A 17,021-nucleotide genomic window follows, 5' to 3' on the forward strand; every position below is an offset into this window, starting at 1 on the left:
TTTTTGTCTTGTTTTTCCTCCAACGGATTTGTGCTTATTACGATCCTTTCTTTACCATTTTTCTAGGTAATCAATTGTGAGCAGTTTTTTACTAATATATCTACTCCTCTAATGTGACATTTTACCATCATCAATTAGAGTAACTAAAATTGAATCACGGGTTAAACTTCACTGTGAAAAGAAAGAAGAAAATGTACAACTTAGCAGGAGGTTAATTAACAGAAAATAAATGTTAAGGAATAAGGTGAGAGTCAAGGAATACTTGAGGGGGATAAATTATAAATAACCCTTAAAAAAATGAAAGTCTTCAGGCAAATGTATGGGGGAAAAAGAGGAAAAAACAAAGCCGAATAGTGAAAACCATCTAGAAGAAGAAAATTTGTTGCTTAATTTTCTTACTTGGTGGTATCACCTCGTATTGACTATCTAGTTATAGTCTATATATACTTTTCCCAATTTCCTTTTTTTCCAAAATGAGCTGCCAGAAAGTTGGGAGAATACAAACATTGGAAGAAATCCTTCGCAGTTCTTCACAAAAATGTAGGAATAAAATATCACCCAGAAGCAAGAAATTTCTTGCTTGCTAAGCAATTAACACCTGGGATTGACTGTCTGATTGTATATATATACCATTCTTAAACAAAAAAATATCTGTAAGCTTGGGTTATAGTTTCTCTTTTCCTCAAAAGGGTTGGCTAGAGAATCTGTGACAAAACAAAAATCAAGAGTCACTGCATTCATTTTTTTGAAAGAAGGGGAAAAAACACACATGCACATGCACATTGAAGAATATTATTTAGCTTTCTGCAATCTGGTAGACTGTAGTCGTTTGGAAACTTGAAACTGCAGTTTTATTTGTATTTTGTATAGTTCTGACGTAGTAGGAAAAAAGGGGTGGTGGGAAGAATGGCTAATTTTGCAGGGAATGGTTTGTCACGGGCGATGAGTAGTGGGAGAAGTTGGAGGTCACAGAGTGTGAGGGAGATATTGCAAGGTCCACCAGATGTGTTTAGTAGTAACAGGAGGGAAATGGTGGTCGATGAAGAGGAGGAGCTCAAGTGGGCTGCCATTGAGAGGCTGCCTACTTATGATAGGATGAGAAAAGGGATGTTTAAGCAGGTTGTTAGTAATGGAAAAATGATCTCAAATGAGATCGATGTTACTAAAATTGGTGCTGAGGATAAGAAGCTGTTGATGGAGAGTATTCTTAAGGTTGTTGAAAATGATAATGAGAAGTTGCTTAGGAGACTCCGAGATCGAACTGACAGGTGAATTCTCTCTGTGTTGCTATTACTTATTTGATTACTGTCAAAAAATTGTAGGATTAACCGAATTTGGACTTCAAACTTTGATATTCCTTCTGTTTTTGATGTTTTTCTATGAAGGTTTTTTTGACAGTTATGTCGAATGTATTGATTCATTTTTTTTCCTGGTTTTTTGGGACACAGGGTCGGAATTGAGATTCCAAAGATTGAAGTGAGGTTCCAAAATTTATCTATTGAGGGAGATGCATATGTTGGCACACGAGCACTTCCAACTCTGTGGAACTCCACCCTGAACACACTGGAGGTATAGAACTGCGTTTTGTTCTTCCCATGGTTGCTGATAGCTCTTTTCTCAAATTGAAATTGAGTATAATTGCACATCTAGATGGTTTTCTGAATCTTCCTCTCCTGTATTTCGCTAATACGGATTCTTTAGTCTATAATATTGAGTATTCAATTGGATTTTCTTTGTGAGAGAACTAGATGAGAGAAAACAGTTTTGATGTCCTTGTTTAATTTTATCTTGAAGGAAACGTAAAGAAATAGTTTAGGGAGATTGAGCTTAAACATTCAGGTTTCTATAATTAAGCATCCTTTTCTGATTCTTTTCCTACATGTTGCTTTCTTCTGATCTTTGATATTTATATCATTGTTCTGGAAAATTATTTAGCCTTCATTGTTGCACTTAAATAGGCTGCGTTAGGGTTGGTTGGACTTTCTCCATCAAAGAAAAGGATAGTTAAAATACTTCAAGACGTGAATGGGATTATCAGACCATCAAGGTGTGCTCCTGAATGTCTCTATTTTGAGTTGATTTCACTTTGACAATTCAAAAGTGCCTAGCTCCTTGGTATTATTGTCATTTTGTACTTTAGATTTTGGTTTTAGAATTCATGTACGTACTTATTCTTGATCCTTGCTGATCTTCAGGATGACACTGCTTCTTGGGCCTCCAGGTTCAGGAAAAACAACCTTGCTAAAAGCACTGGCAGGCAAAGCTGATGATGATCTCAGAGTATCTTACTCTGCCTTTGTTTTAGTAACCTGTTATGATAAAAATGTTTACCTTTTTGAGGTTGACTAGTAATAGGTCACATGCTTTGCACGTGATTATAATATCATAAAATATAATGTTTCTTATACATTAAAATTTATTTGTGAAAATTATTTTAACAAATTTAATATTTAATATTTAATTTTTAATTTTTAATTTTTTACTTCTTTAATTAATTATCCTTAAAAACATTATTTTAAAAGCAAAAAAAAGAAAAAAAAGAAAAGAAAAGATCACAACATGTTATGTCTACAAATTCATCTAAAATCTCTAGAAACTTTTTAACAAATGAGAAAACATTCGGTCTCTTTCAATTTAAAATAATAGTTTTAAGGGCAATTAATTAAAAAAGATGAAATAATTAACATTTTAAAAAAATAAAGATTTGACCAAATATGAAATGATTTGACAAAAGTATCAATATTTTGAATGGTATGTATAATATTGATACTTCTAATTACTTCGTTTGTTTTTTCTCCATGACAAACAAATTATGATAATACCACTAAAATTGTATGACTTTTAATTAGACACATGAACAATTTTTCTTTTAGAGTTGGATGAACTAAATTTGCACGCTAAGCAAAAGTTAATTGTTTGTCAATCTCTGGGGCTGGCTTAGTGGCTAAGGTAGGGTTCTTAGAGTTCTTTCCAGTTCCGAATTGGAACCCTGTGTGTGGCAGTTAGGGATAGAAACGGTGTGGGAAGAGGTAGGAGGGCAAACAATAAAATAAAATAAAATAAATATGATTGTTTGCATAAATATTAGTTGCATGCTTTACCATTATTAGTTTTCATGTTACGTAAGTTAAATTTGCAATTCTTTAGTATGACGTTATATACACTATTTTTTAAAAAGTAAAGAGATGTATATTCTTTGAAATTGAACTCTTTGTATTATTTTGTATGTTATTTGTGTTAACAATGGAATATAAATGATTCACCAAATATAAATTTTTTCCGTCTAACTGTTCCATTTTTTGAAAATTGAAATTTCAGTGGTAGAGGTAATCGAGTCTTTCATTTTTTGCTTTTGTCTTCTTTTATTTTTTATTTTTTGGACAGAATCTAACTTAAAGCACAAATGACAAAGATTCTATTGTCATAAGAGCACCTTGTTTTGGTATCAATAGTAATATTTTTGAAGATTTAAAAAGTTAAGTAGGCTATGACTAATTAATATTTTTTAATTGAAACAAAAAAACTGAAAATAGAATGCAAAAAGGCACATTGGTTTGGAGTGTTATAGTTTGTTTATTGTCTTCACAATTCAAATTTAATTAAGGTTACAATGTTCTCCCAACTACTTCAATTATTGTATTATTAAAATGTAATAAATCTAATTATTAGGGTTATTAGGGAGAATGGTATTTTGGACAAAATAAAAAACTAAGGTCAAATCATGCTCAGTCTCTAATGCTTATCATCAACTATTATTTTCTTCTAAATCAGTGGATGTGATATAATGAATTTTAATCATCATAATAAATTAAGAAGAGCATAATCTGAAACTCCAATCATTAATTAATAAGGGTATAACTGAAATAACAAAACTCATGGTACATACGGTGCTTTTTAGATAATAATGATTAGTTTGCTATAAACTAGAGCTAACATACGTTGCTTTCACCCTCAACTAACCACATCCCTCATGCAATATTCTGTCTTGTTCTGTTTGTATCTTTTGAGGTCTTGATTAGATCAAGAGTGATTAGCTTTCATTCTTGATGAGTTGCTGATTTAAGTACACCAACAGGTTTCAGGAAAAATCACCTACTGTGGCCACGAATTTCATGAATTTGTTCCTCAGAGGACGAGTGCTTATATTAGCCAGCACGATCTTCATTACGGTGAAATGACAGTTCGGGAGACACTGGATTTTGCTGGTAGGTGCTTGGGAGTAGGAACCCGATATGATATGCTAGTGGAGTTGTCAAGAAGAGAGAGAGAAGCAGGTATTAAACCAGATCCTGAGATTGATGCATTCATGAAAGCCACAGCCATGATGGGATTAGAAACCAGCTTGATCACTGATTATGTGCTGAAGGTCTGTTGCTTCTGCGCAGATTTAGCTTTCTGCATATTGGACAAGACTAAATATGTTGCTAATGTTCCAACAGATTCTTGGATTGGATATTTGTGCTGATATTATGGTGGGAGATGACATGAGAAGAGGCATTTCTGGAGGGCAAAAGAAACGTGTCACTACAGGTATGTGTGAATTTAAGCTTATACAGAATTGGTAATTAAGTTTGCTTTACACTGTGAAGTAAAAGATACTGTCTGTATTCGTAATGACATAAAACAGTCAGGTAAACTTGCCTATCCTCTTTCCGGTTCTCATGAATTAAAGCTCAGTTATCCCACTGCACTCTTGGAATTTATGTGTCAACTGGACTAAAATCGTAATTGTGCCAAATGCAGGTGAAATGTTGGTAGGACCAGCAAAAGCATTTTTCATGGATGAAATATCAACAGGACTGGACAGTTCCACCACTTTCCAAATAGTCAAGTTCATGAGTCAAATGGTTAACATTAATGATGTAACTATGGTTATCTCTCTCTTACAGCAAGCACCAGAGACATTTGAGCTTTTTGATGATGTTATCCTGCTTTCCGATGGTTGGATTGTCTACCAAGGACCGCGTGAGAACATTCTTGAGTTCTTTGAATACATGGGATTTAGATGCCCCGAAAGGAAAGGGATTGCAGACTTTCTTCAAGAGATTACCTCAAAGAAGGACCAACAGCAGTATTGGTTCAAAAATAACCAGCCTTATTCATATATCTCTCCAAAGGATTTTGCGAATGCCTTCAGTTCTTTTCACATAGGACAGCAGCTCACAATAGACCTTAGAGTTGCTTATGATAAGACCAGAACCCACCCTGCTGCATTGGTGACACAGCAGTATGGAATTTCAAATTGGGAGCTCTTCAGGGCATGCTTCACACGTGAATGGCTGCTCATGAAGCGGAATTCTTTTGTTTACATATTTAAAACGACACAGATAACCGTCATGGCAGTAATTACCCTGACAGTGTTTTTAAGAACTGAAATGAAAACTGGTCAAATTGATAATGCTGCTAAGTTTTGGGGAGCATTATACTTCAGTCTTATCAATGTGATGTTCAATGGAATGGCAGAGCTACCAATGACAGTTGCTAGGCTTCCTGTGTTTTTTAAGCAGAGGGAAAGTCTATTCTACCCAGCATGGGCCTTTGCAGTACCAATTTGGGTCCTCCGTATTCCCATTTCAGTGATGGAGTCCTTAATATGGATTCTTTTGACATATTACTCCGTTGGATTTGCTCCTTCTGCTATTAGGTAACTTCAAGTTCACATCATTTATTTGAAGCTTTAATGTCATTTCTGTGGTAGTTATCTAATAATACAGCTTTTCTCCTGTTTGTATCCCCAACTTTTCAGGTTCTTCAAACAGCTCTTGGCATTTATCAGCATACATCATATGGCTCTCTCTTTGTTTCGCTTTATTGCAGCAGCTGGGAGAGTAGAAGTTGTGGCAAACACCCTTGGAACCTTCACCCTGTTAGTGGTATTTGTGCTAGGAGGATACATTATTGCGAAAGGTGAAAAAACAATTTATACCTGGCACAAATTTCTTGCTACAATTGATTGTTTATATCTAGTAGCAAAAAAAAAAAAAAATGGTCGAACACTTATATTTCTTCACTATATATTTGAATTACTAATATATTTTATTTTGCCTCTTTAATTTCACAGATGACATCAAGGATTGGATGATATGGGGTTACTATGTTTCTCCAATGATGTATGGACAAAATGCCATTGCCATCAATGAATTTCTTGCTGAAAGATGGAGCAAGGTAATATCTCCTAAGAATTTGCGCTGAAATTTGACGTTTTCTTACAAAGCACTGCCTAACTCTTGAGTGCCAGACATTAATTCTAGTAATGGCTCTTGACTTTGGTTTTACAGCCCAGCAATGGCTCAGAACCTACAGTTGGAAAGACCCTTCTTAAGGACAGAGGTCTATTTTTCACGGAAACCTGGTACTGGATTGGTGTAGGAGCTCTTTTTGCATTTTCTCTGCTGTTCAATGTTCTTTTTATTGGAGCATTGACATTTTTAAAGCGTAAGCCCAACATACAACCTTGTTATCATGCTATTTTGGTTTCTAATATACTATATAGTAAGAAGTCTATGTCTTAATTCCGTGGTGTCAACCTAATGTCAGCTCTAGGAGATAATAAAGCTGTTATTCTTGAGGATGATGAGCAAAACAAGGATAGACGGCAAGTAGCATCAAATCCTGGAGGTTTGTGGTCTATTCAACTCCAGCTTTTTGCATATGCAACTCAAAGATAAATCCTTCTGCGTCCCTTGATAAAAATGAGTTTTGACAAGGTTTGAAACGTGATATATGCATTTTTTCCAAAATCCAATGTAAAGTTTAATAGAACTTAGTCAGAAGATAACTGCCAATTCTCTCTGCAATATCCTATTAGTACATTTTCAAAAAAAAAAAAAAAAGGTAATAGAAATTCTGGGATTTAGTGGTAAGTGTATAATAATATTGGCATGAGTTACCTGATTTGAAGTTCAACAAGCAATTAGTTTTAGGAGACTTTCTTTTGTTCGCAACATTAGTTGACATCTTATTTTTAAAGGCTTTCATCTGCTCTACACACTTTAAGACAGAAAAGCTTTTGTTATATGCTGTCATTACTACAGGTGTTCAACTGGCAGTAAGAAGTGCTCAGGAAAATGGAAACTCAATCGTTAGTGAAACAAGCAACCAAACAGCTAGAGGAATGGTTTTGCCTTTCCAGCCGCTTTCCCTTGCATTCAATCATGTGAATTACTATGTGGACATGCCTGCAGTGAGTGCTATTCATCCTCGACTTGAACTTTGAAGAGACAATGCAAAATCTCGTTTCTAGATTCTTGTGCATTCTCTGAACTTGCATTTTTATTTGGACATTTGGCTGATATCAGGAAATGAAGACCCAGGGGGTTGATGAAGAACGATTGCAGCTACTGAGAGATATTAGTGGTGCTTTCAGGCCTAGCATTCTGACTGCATTGGTTGGTGTCAGTGGTGCTGGAAAGACCACATTAATGGATGTCTTAGCAGGTAGAAAGACTGGAGGGTATATTGAAGGAAGCATAAGCATTTCAGGCTACCCAAAAAACCAAGAAACTTTTGCCCGAGTTAGCGGTTATTGTGAACAGAATGATATCCATTCGCCTTATGTAACTGTTTTTGAATCGCTTCTTTACTCAGCCTGGTTACGGCTTGCTTCTGATGTGAATACAGAAACCCGAAAGGCAAGATCCTGAGCCTGATCAATGCAATCATGACCTTCAATCATTTGATACATTTTATGCATTACTCTTTCTGCCTTGAAATCAATCATGCTTTTACGTTATAATTTTCATTTGCCTTTATTACTGCAGATGTTTGTAGAAGAAGTCATGGACTTGGTTGAGCTCAATCCTTTGAGGAATGCTCTTGTTGGACTTCCAGGAGTTGACGGTCTTTCAACTGAGCAGAGAAAGAGACTTACTATTGCTGTTGAATTAGTTGCTAATCCTTCCATCATCTTTATGGATGAGCCCACTTCAGGACTTGATGCCAGAGCTGCTGCAGTTGTAATGCGTACAGTTAGAAACACTGTGAATACAGGTCGAACTGTGGTGTGCACAATTCACCAGCCAAGCATAGATATTTTTGAAGCTTTTGATGAGGTTTGCTCAATTTTCATACTCATCACACTTGATCCTTATCTAATGCACTCCAACTTGTACTAAAACCTTTCTTTTATCTTCAGCTGCTGTTGATGAAGAGAGGAGGACAAGTGATATATGCAGGACCGCTTGGTCCCCATTCTCACGAACTTATCAAATATTTCGAGGTGAGGTTTCTCCTTTAATCATATTATTGCTTGCTTGGTGCCTTCACTCTTCTCCAGCAGTTGTTAAATTTCATCCTGACACCATAATTACTACCTAGAGTGCAACATCTCTGGAATAGAAACTGTGTAGTAGACAATCTCAGACTTGTTTCTGCTTATTCAGATATCAGCATGTTGGGCATACAGTCCCCATTCAAAATGTCTCATAATGTGGCTCTTAAAGCCTGAGCCCTGAGGAGAGGATAAGAATACAATGTTTTCCTAAATTTAAATCTTATCAACTTGCAGGCTATACCAGGCGTTCCCAAGATAAAAGAGGGCTATAATCCGGCTACCTGGATGTTGGATGTCAGCACCTCTGCAATGGAGGCCCAACTTGAGGTTGATTTTGCAGTAATATATGCCAACTCTGAACTTTACAGGTAAAAGAACATAAAAGTCAAAGAGTTTTCTGCACAAATTCCTCAAGAAAGTAGCATCTGTCTCTCCATATATTCTCTAAGATTCTTGACTTCTTTCTTGATTCACGTTTCCAGGAGAAATCAGGAGCTAATAAAGGAACTAAGCACCCCTGTACCAGGTTCCAAGGACCTACATTTTCCTACTCGGTACTCTCAGTCCTTTTTAGTTCAATGCAAGGCTTGTTTTTGGAAACACAACTGGTCATACTGGAGGAATTCACAGTATAATGCCATCAGATTCTTCATGACAGTTGTCTTCGGACTTATATTTGGTGTTATCTTTTGGGACAAAGGAAATGTAATGTAAGTACAACTTCTCCTTATTTCATCAGCATAGCAAACTTTCAAATCCCTAACCTGTTGCATGATGATAAAGTCCAGTCAATTCAGTTGCATTCTGCTAATATCAGGTTCAAGTATTTTATTTATCTGTTAACAGATTTAAGCAGCAAGACTTAATTAATTTACTGGGAGCTATTTATGCTGCTGTTCTTTTCCTCGGAGCTACCAATGCTTCTGCAGTGCAATCTGTTGTAGCAATTGAAAGAACAGTTTTTTACCGTGAAAGAGCAGCAGGAATGTATTCAGAGTTGCCTTACGCGTTTGCTCAGGTGAGACAAGCTTATGACATTCATGTTTTGCTAAGCAGATATCATCTAGAATTTTTTAGTTCTAACTTATATACTTGTGTATCTCATCATTGCAGGTTGCAATAGAAACTATTTATGTTGCAATTCAGACTCTAATATATACACTTCTTTTATACTCCATGATTGGATTCCAGTGGACTTGTTAGGACCGGGCCAGGAAATAGACAAACTCAAGTTAGGACAAAGTAGGCGGTATAACCGACCATATAATAGATAGGCAGTAGATACCAGCCATATAATAATTAGGCGGTAAAACCGACCATATAAAGACGGATAACAAAGCAAATAACAGACACAGAAGATTTACGTGGTTCGGTCAAATTGACCTACGTCCACGAGCGAGGGAGGAGCAATATTTCTACTATGAAGAAGAAATACAAAAGACCGTAGGAAAGTGGTTCCTAGGCCAATAGGCACTTACAAAAGAGTTTAGAAAATATTCCTAAACTCAAAATAAGAGAGCCTAAAATATTTGACTGAATGGGCTAAATGACTTAAGAAGCTAATAGCCCATATAACTCTCTTAAGTGGTGCAATTGAAACCTTCATATGAGCCCCCTATTTATAGTTGTATTTGGGAGGCTTTCCTTCTGCTTCAGGCGATGTGGGATGAGGAAATTCTGCCACAGTCAAGGATTGCGGCTGAAGAATTGCGACTCAACAAATCTCCACCTTGACATAATTTTGAGTCCCACCATCGTCAATAGTAAAATCGCTCCACCTTCTCCACATAAGACCCAATGGGTCTAAATCACAAACAATGAACACCAACCAAATCCAAGCACTGCTTGAACTTGTAATTTGGAAGAGGTTTCGTAAACATATCAGCTGGATTGTCCTTGGTATTGATTTTCTGAATAAGGACCTTTCCTTCAGCAATGATATCCCGAATGAAATGATACTTCACATCAATATGTTTCGTCCTCTCATGATACATCTGATCTTTAGTCAAGTGTATGGCACTTTGACTATCACAGTGAATATCAGTAACACCTTGATATAGACTTAGCTCGCTAAATAAACTCTTCAACCACAAGGCTTCTTTGATTGCCTCGGTCACAGCCATATATTCTGCTTCAGTAGTAGACAAAGCTACGACAGGTTGTAGAGTAGCTTTCCAACTAACAGCACAACCGCCAATGCAAAATACATAGCCTGAAAGTGATCTTCTCCTGTCAAGATCTCCAGCGTAGTCTGAGTCTACAAAACCAACCAAAGTGTTATTATTTCTTCCAAACTCCAAACATGCATTTGAAGTACCTCGCAAGTATCTGAGAATCCACTTCACAGCTTGCCAATGTGCTTTACCAGGGCAAGACATATATCTGCTAACAACACTGACTGCTTGTGCAATATCTGGACGAGTACAAACCATTGCATACATAACACTGCCGACTGCACTGGAATAAGGAACCCGTGCCATATAATCTTCCTCTTCATCTGATTTTGGTGATTGAGCAGCAGATAGCCGAAAATGGCTGGCAAGAGGAGTAGATACTGGTTTAGCATCTTTCATGCCAAAACGCTCCAAAACTTTCTCAAGGTAATTTTTCTGGGTCAAGAACAACTTCCCTACTCCTCGATCTCGCTTGATATCCATGCCAAGAATTTTCTTAGCTGCTCCCAAATCTTTCATTTCAAATTCACTATTTAACTGCAGTTTCAAAGTGTGAATTTCTGACAAATTCTTGGCAGCAATGAGCATGTCATCAACATAAAGCAGCAAATAAATGAAAGAACCATCATTTAACTTCCGGAAGTAAACACAACTATCATACATGCTCCTCAAATAACCATGACCCAACATAAAGGAATCAAACCTCTTATACCATTGTCTTGGAGACTGCTTCAATCCGTATAAGGATTTCTTCAATAAGCAAACATGGTCTTCCTTACCTTCAATTTCAAAACCCTGGGGTTGTCTCATATAAATTTGTTCTTCAAGTTCGCCATGTAAGAAAGCTGTCTTAACATCAAGCTGCTCTAACTCCAAATTATACATGGCTACTAAAGCAAGCAAAACACGAATAGAGCTATGTTTAACAACAGGTGAGAATATATCATTAAAATCAACACCTTGTACCTGACTATAGCCCTTTGCAACCAATCGTGCTTTATATCTTGCATCTTCAACCCTTGGAATACCTTCCTTCTTCTTGAAGACCCACTTGCAACCGACAATTTTCTTAGCTGACGGCGGCTTTACAAGAACCCAAGTTTCATTACGATGAAGAGATTCAATTTCTTCATTCATCGCAATCAACCACTTTGCAGAGTTATCACAAGAAACTGCTTCTGAATAGGTGGAAGGCTCACCAACTGCATCAGTTTCTTCTGCAACAGATAAAGCATATGCAACTAAATTTGCATATCTTTGTGGTGGTCGAATGTCTCTCCTTTGTCTATCTCTGGCTATGGAATACTCCTCTTCTTCTGAACTATCTTCCACAGTAGACTCAGGTGCATCTACTGGCATTTGTTGAATTGAAGATTTGGACTGAGAAGGACCAGAACTGCCAATATCAAGCTCCGCCTGCTTCTGTGTACTATCAGTAGTACAAGGACTAGAAGACTCCTTCTTGGAAGATAACATAGACAATTCATCAAAAGTAACATCTCTACTGATCACAAATTTTGGAGATTTGGGATCAGGACACCATAATCTGTATCCTTTCACCCCAGAAGCATACCCAAGAAAAATGCACTTTTTAGCCCTAGGCTCCAATTTTCCATCATTCACGTGCATGTATGCTGGACACCCAAAAACTTTTAAATTGGAGTAATCAGCAGGAGTACCTGACCAAACTTCCTCAGGAGTTTTGAAATCAAGAGATGCAGAAGGAGAACGGTTGACAATATAACAGGCCATATTGATCGCCTCTGCCCAAAAGTCGTTTGTCAACCCTGCATTGGAGATCATACATCTTGCTCTCTCCAAAAGCGTTCTGTTCATACGTTCAGCCACACCATTTTGTTGAGGCGTCATCCTGACGGTGTGATGCCGAACAATTCCTTCATTCTTGCAGAATTCATTAAATTCACCTCCACAAAATTCCATGCCATTATCTGTTCTCAACCGCTTAATATGCTTTCCTGTTTGTTTCTCAATCAAAACTTTCCATTGCTTGAAAGTTAGGAAAACATCATTTTTATGCTTAAGAAAATAGACCCAAACTTTCCTTGAATAATCATCAATGAAAGTCAACATGTACCTGGCACCTCCTTTAGAAGGAGCACGAGAAGGCCCCCAGAGGTCTGAATGAATGTAGTCCAAAGTTCCTTTTGTCCTGTGAACTGCCGGCAACTGGAAGCTAACTCTCTTCTGCTTTCCAAAAATGCAATGTTCACAGAGTCCCATCTTTCCAATACTTTGACTACCAAGAAGACCTCGTTTGCATAAAATAGATAAGCCTTTCTCGCTCATGTGCCCCAATCTCATGTGCCATAATTTGGTAAAATCAGAATCAGACAAAGTTGATGTAGAAACAGCAGCAGCACCTGTAACAGTAGATCCCTGCAAAATATATAAAGTACCAGATCTGTGTGCCTTCATAACAACAAGGGCTCCTCGACTGATTTTGAGAACTCCATCTCCACCTGAATACCTGCACCCAATAGACTCAAGAGTGCCCAAAGAGATGAGATTTTTCTTCAAATCTGGAACATGTCTAACATCTGTGAGCGTCCTCACAATACCATCGTACATTTTAATCCGGATTGTGCCTTTGCCAACAACTTTACAAACAGCGTTGTTGCCCATTAAGACAACTCCACCTTCAGTTGATTCATATGTTGAAAACCAGTCCCTATTGGGACACATATGATATGAACAACCCGAATCTAAAATCCACTCATTGTTAGATCTAAAATTATTTTCCGTTGCACAGAAAATGGTTCCATCATTCTCATCAGCTGCTATACTAGCTTCAGCGGATTCAGTATTTTTCTCAACAAATTTCCCTTTTTGCTTTTCTTTATTTTTCAATTTAAAGCAATCAGAGATAACATGGCCCTTCTTTTTACAATAATTGCACACCACATTTTTATGTCTGGACTTGGATCTACTTCTATTTTCTGTGTTTCTCTTTTCAGATCTACCCCGAACAAACAAGCCATCGGCTTGACTCCCACTAGTTTCCCCAGTAATGTCCCTATCTATCTGCTCTTTAGATTTTAATGCAGATTTAATTTCCCGATACGAAATTGTTTCCTTTCCATAAATCATAGTATCGCGGAAATGCTTAAAAGACTGGGGAAGGGAACACAAAAGTAATAGGGCTTGATCTTCATCATCAATTTTCGAATCTATATTCCCCAAATCCATAATAATGGAATCAAATTTATCAAGATGGGAGAGTATAGATGTACATTCAGACATCCGAAGCATGTACAAACTCTGCTTCAAATATAGCCGATTCTCGACTGTCTTCTTCATATACAAGGCTTTCAATTTATCCCACATAGCCTTGACCGAAGTCTCCGTTGCTACCTCACGCAATACCTCATCGGAGAGATTTAAGATTATGCTGGATCTGGCCTTCTTATCCATATCGGCGAAATCCGCATCCTTTACATCTTCTGATTTGTTCTCGATTCCGTGAATCGCTAGATCAAGTCCGTCTTGAACAAGAATGGCCTCCATCTTGAGCTGCCACATTCCGAAGTTGACATTCCTGTCGAATTTCTCGACAACCGTCTTTGTTATCGTCATTGTTGCCACAAAATCTGTAACGTGAAGTTTGTCTCAAAAAAACTGGCCAAACAAATATGCAAGTCTCGTGAGCGGACCCCACGAGATGAGTGGGCCCCACAGATAAACGGACCCCACAGGATGAGTGGGCCCCACAGGATGGACGAACCCCACCAGATGAACGGGCCCCACCAGATGAACCTGTCTTGCAAAATATAACAACCAGCTCTGATACCAGTTTGTTAGGACCGGGCCAGGAAATAGACAAACTCAAGTTAGGACAAAGTAGGCGGTATAACCGACCATATAATAGATAGGCGGTAGATACCAGCCATATAATAATTAGGCGGTAAAACCGACCATATAAAGACGGATAACAAAGCAAATAAGAGACACAGAAGATTTACGTGGTTCGGTCAAATTGACCTACGTCCACGGGCGAGGGAGGAGCAATATTTCTACTATGAAGAAGAAATACAAAAGACCGTAGGAAAGTGGTTCCTAGGCCAATAGGCACTTACAAAAGAGTTTAGAAAATATTCCTAAACTCAAAATAAGAGAGCCTAAAATATTTGACTGAATGGGCTAAATGACTTAAGAAGCTAATAGCCCATATAACTCTCTTAAGTGGTGCAATTGAAACCTTCATATGAGCCCCCTATTTATAGTTGTATTTGGGAGGCTTTCCTTCTGCTTCAGGCGATGTGGGATGAGGAAATTCTGCCACAGTCAAGGATTGCGGCTGAAGAATTGCGGCTCAACAGGACTGGCCAGAAGTTCTTCTATTTCTACTATTTCATCTTCATGTGTTACACCTACTTCTCAATGTATGGGATGATGGTTATCGCGCTAACTCCTGGCCAACAAATTGCTGCAATTGTCATGTCATTCTTCTTGAATTTCTGGAATCTGTTCTCTGGTTTCCTCATCCCACGTCCCGTACGTATACATGCCTTGTTTTCAATTGATTATTTCGCTTGATTAAAAATTCTGATTTTGGAAAATCAATAATTTCTCTTCTTGAGTTTTTCGATCGATCATTTCACCAAATTCACTCCACTCATGGGTAGAATTTTTTAACTTAGCAAGTATGCCACCATTAATTTTGAAGTTGAATGTTTTGCAGCTTATCCCAGTTTGGTGGAGGTGGTACTACTGGTGCTCTCCAGTTGCATGGTCAATTGATGGTATTTTTGCATCACAACTTGGTGACAGGACCAAAGACATTGAACTCTCTGATAAAAGCACAATGCCAATCAACAAATTCCTCAAGGATAACTTGGGCTATGACCATGATTTCCTCATTCCAGTGGTTTTTGCCCACCTTGGTTGGGTCCTCCTATTCTTCTTGGTCTTTGCCTATGGCATCAAGTTTCTCAATTTCCAAAGGAGATGAGAAACCCTCCAGTAGTTTTTGGCTAAGCAGATAGGAGTAGCTATCTTTCACGTCATCTTTTCGTTATATTTATTGGTTTTCTGTTACTTTTGTGCCCTACGAGCACAGGTTAAAAGCATACGAATCAGAGGGGTGAGTCCATCATAAAATTCGAACTGTAATCTAAGATGCACTTCAACTGACCTAGTCGTTTTGGTTTTCTTTTAACCTAAGAAGACGATTGGTATGATAATGATGAAAGTTAAGAGAATAAAATTTGGGAGTAGGATCTGTAATAGAACCTGAGACATTATTGTTCCTCAGAAAATGACCACTCATTAGTTATGTGCATGCAACTTTTAGTAGCAAGCTAACACAAGTTGGCTCAGTTAGCAAGAACGAAATACTTTCCTACAAAAAATCGTGTGTTTGAATCCCGTTGTCGATGTGAAGGTTGTATTGGTGGGTGATCTGTAAAAACTTCTACAAGGGATTTGTGGTTTTGGAGACATGCCTTGACTCGTGATGATGATTAGAGCGGAACTCATCCAAACTTTTTATTACCAAAAAAGAAAAAACCTTTAGTGGCAAGTCTTTTTTCATAAATAATATGAGTAGCAGGTTTATCAATCTCCTTGTGTTGTTTCACCTTTTAGCAATTCTTTTCCTTCTTAGAAAAATAAGTATCAAGTTTATTTCGTTGTAGTACTCATTTATAAGAAAAGATTCAGGCATTCAATTTCCCTGCAAAGCATGCATTTCCAATCTGACGTTGTTTTCTTCTTTAAAAAAAAATAAACACGTAAACAATAAGCAATTTAACAATTTTGTGAATTTTTTTCTGGAATAGCTGGACTGCTCGTGTAAAATTCACCTTACATTGTGGTCCATCTGGTTAAAGCCTAGATGAAGCCCATAATAAAGTGGTAACAAATGTAGTCAACCTAGAAAACAAGCTTAAGCTCATTAGCCAAATCATAAAATTAAGGGCAAATTCCACTTTATCCCTTGTGGTTTAGTGTTTTTTTACATAACTCCTCTATAGTTTGAAAAACTATACATAACGCACTCATAGTTTGGATTAAAGTGTCAAAGTGATGGAAATAGTCATTCTTAACGGAATTTTTAAAATGTCGAAATTACCCTTATAAATATATGATACACTAACCCTGTATGATTTTTATATTTTACCATATAACCCCCTTATGGTTTTCAAAATATACATATAACCCCCCTTGGTTAATAAATAATTTTCAACTTTATATAAGGGTATTTTTGACATTTTAGATAACTCCGTTACGGATAATCATTTCTGTCACTTTGACACTTTAATCCAAATCATGAGTAGGTTATGTATAGTTTTTAAAATCATAGGGGGGGTTATGTAAAAAAAATTAAACCACGGGGGGTAAAGTGGAATTTGCCCTAAAATTAAATATTACCAACTGGAAACAATTGTTAATTGATTTTCTACTCAATTTTAGGACAATTATTTTTATCAATCCCTTCAAAATCTTGGTTTAAAATACATGGAGAACATATTTTCTTTCTAGAATCTATCTTAATATATTAGTTGAATCTCATTTAATCTTTTTTTTATTTTCAACATTACCTTTAATTCAATGTT

At 37.0% G+C, this 17,021-nt stretch overlaps 1 protein-coding gene across 1 annotated transcript; it reads left to right on the forward strand.

Annotated features, from left to right (window-relative positions):
- Window positions 1-942: 942 nt before the first annotated feature.
- Window positions 943-15,415, forward strand: LOC113778444 (pleiotropic drug resistance protein 2-like). The gene is made up of 22 exons (XM_027323857.1): window positions 943-1,268; window positions 1,449-1,569; window positions 1,959-2,047; window positions 2,196-2,280; window positions 4,076-4,366; window positions 4,440-4,530; window positions 4,744-5,644; window positions 5,747-5,907; window positions 6,062-6,165; window positions 6,279-6,435; window positions 6,538-6,599; window positions 7,064-7,183; window positions 7,299-7,631; window positions 7,761-8,051; window positions 8,135-8,218; window positions 8,507-8,640; window positions 8,755-8,982; window positions 9,119-9,290; window positions 9,386-9,470; window positions 12,117-12,121; window positions 14,794-14,958; window positions 15,146-15,415. Exons 1-22 carry the CDS (start codon window positions 943-945, stop codon window positions 15,413-15,415), a joined length of 4,275 nt encoding a protein of 1,424 aa, XP_027179658.1.
- Window positions 15,416-17,021: the final 1,606 nt, after the last annotated feature.

The sequence above is a fragment of the Coffea eugenioides genome, chromosome 7 (assembly GCF_003713205.1).
Source record: "Coffea eugenioides isolate CCC68of chromosome 7, Ceug_1.0, whole genome shotgun sequence".
Classification (NCBI taxonomy): Eukaryota; Viridiplantae; Streptophyta; class Magnoliopsida; order Gentianales; family Rubiaceae; genus Coffea; species Coffea eugenioides.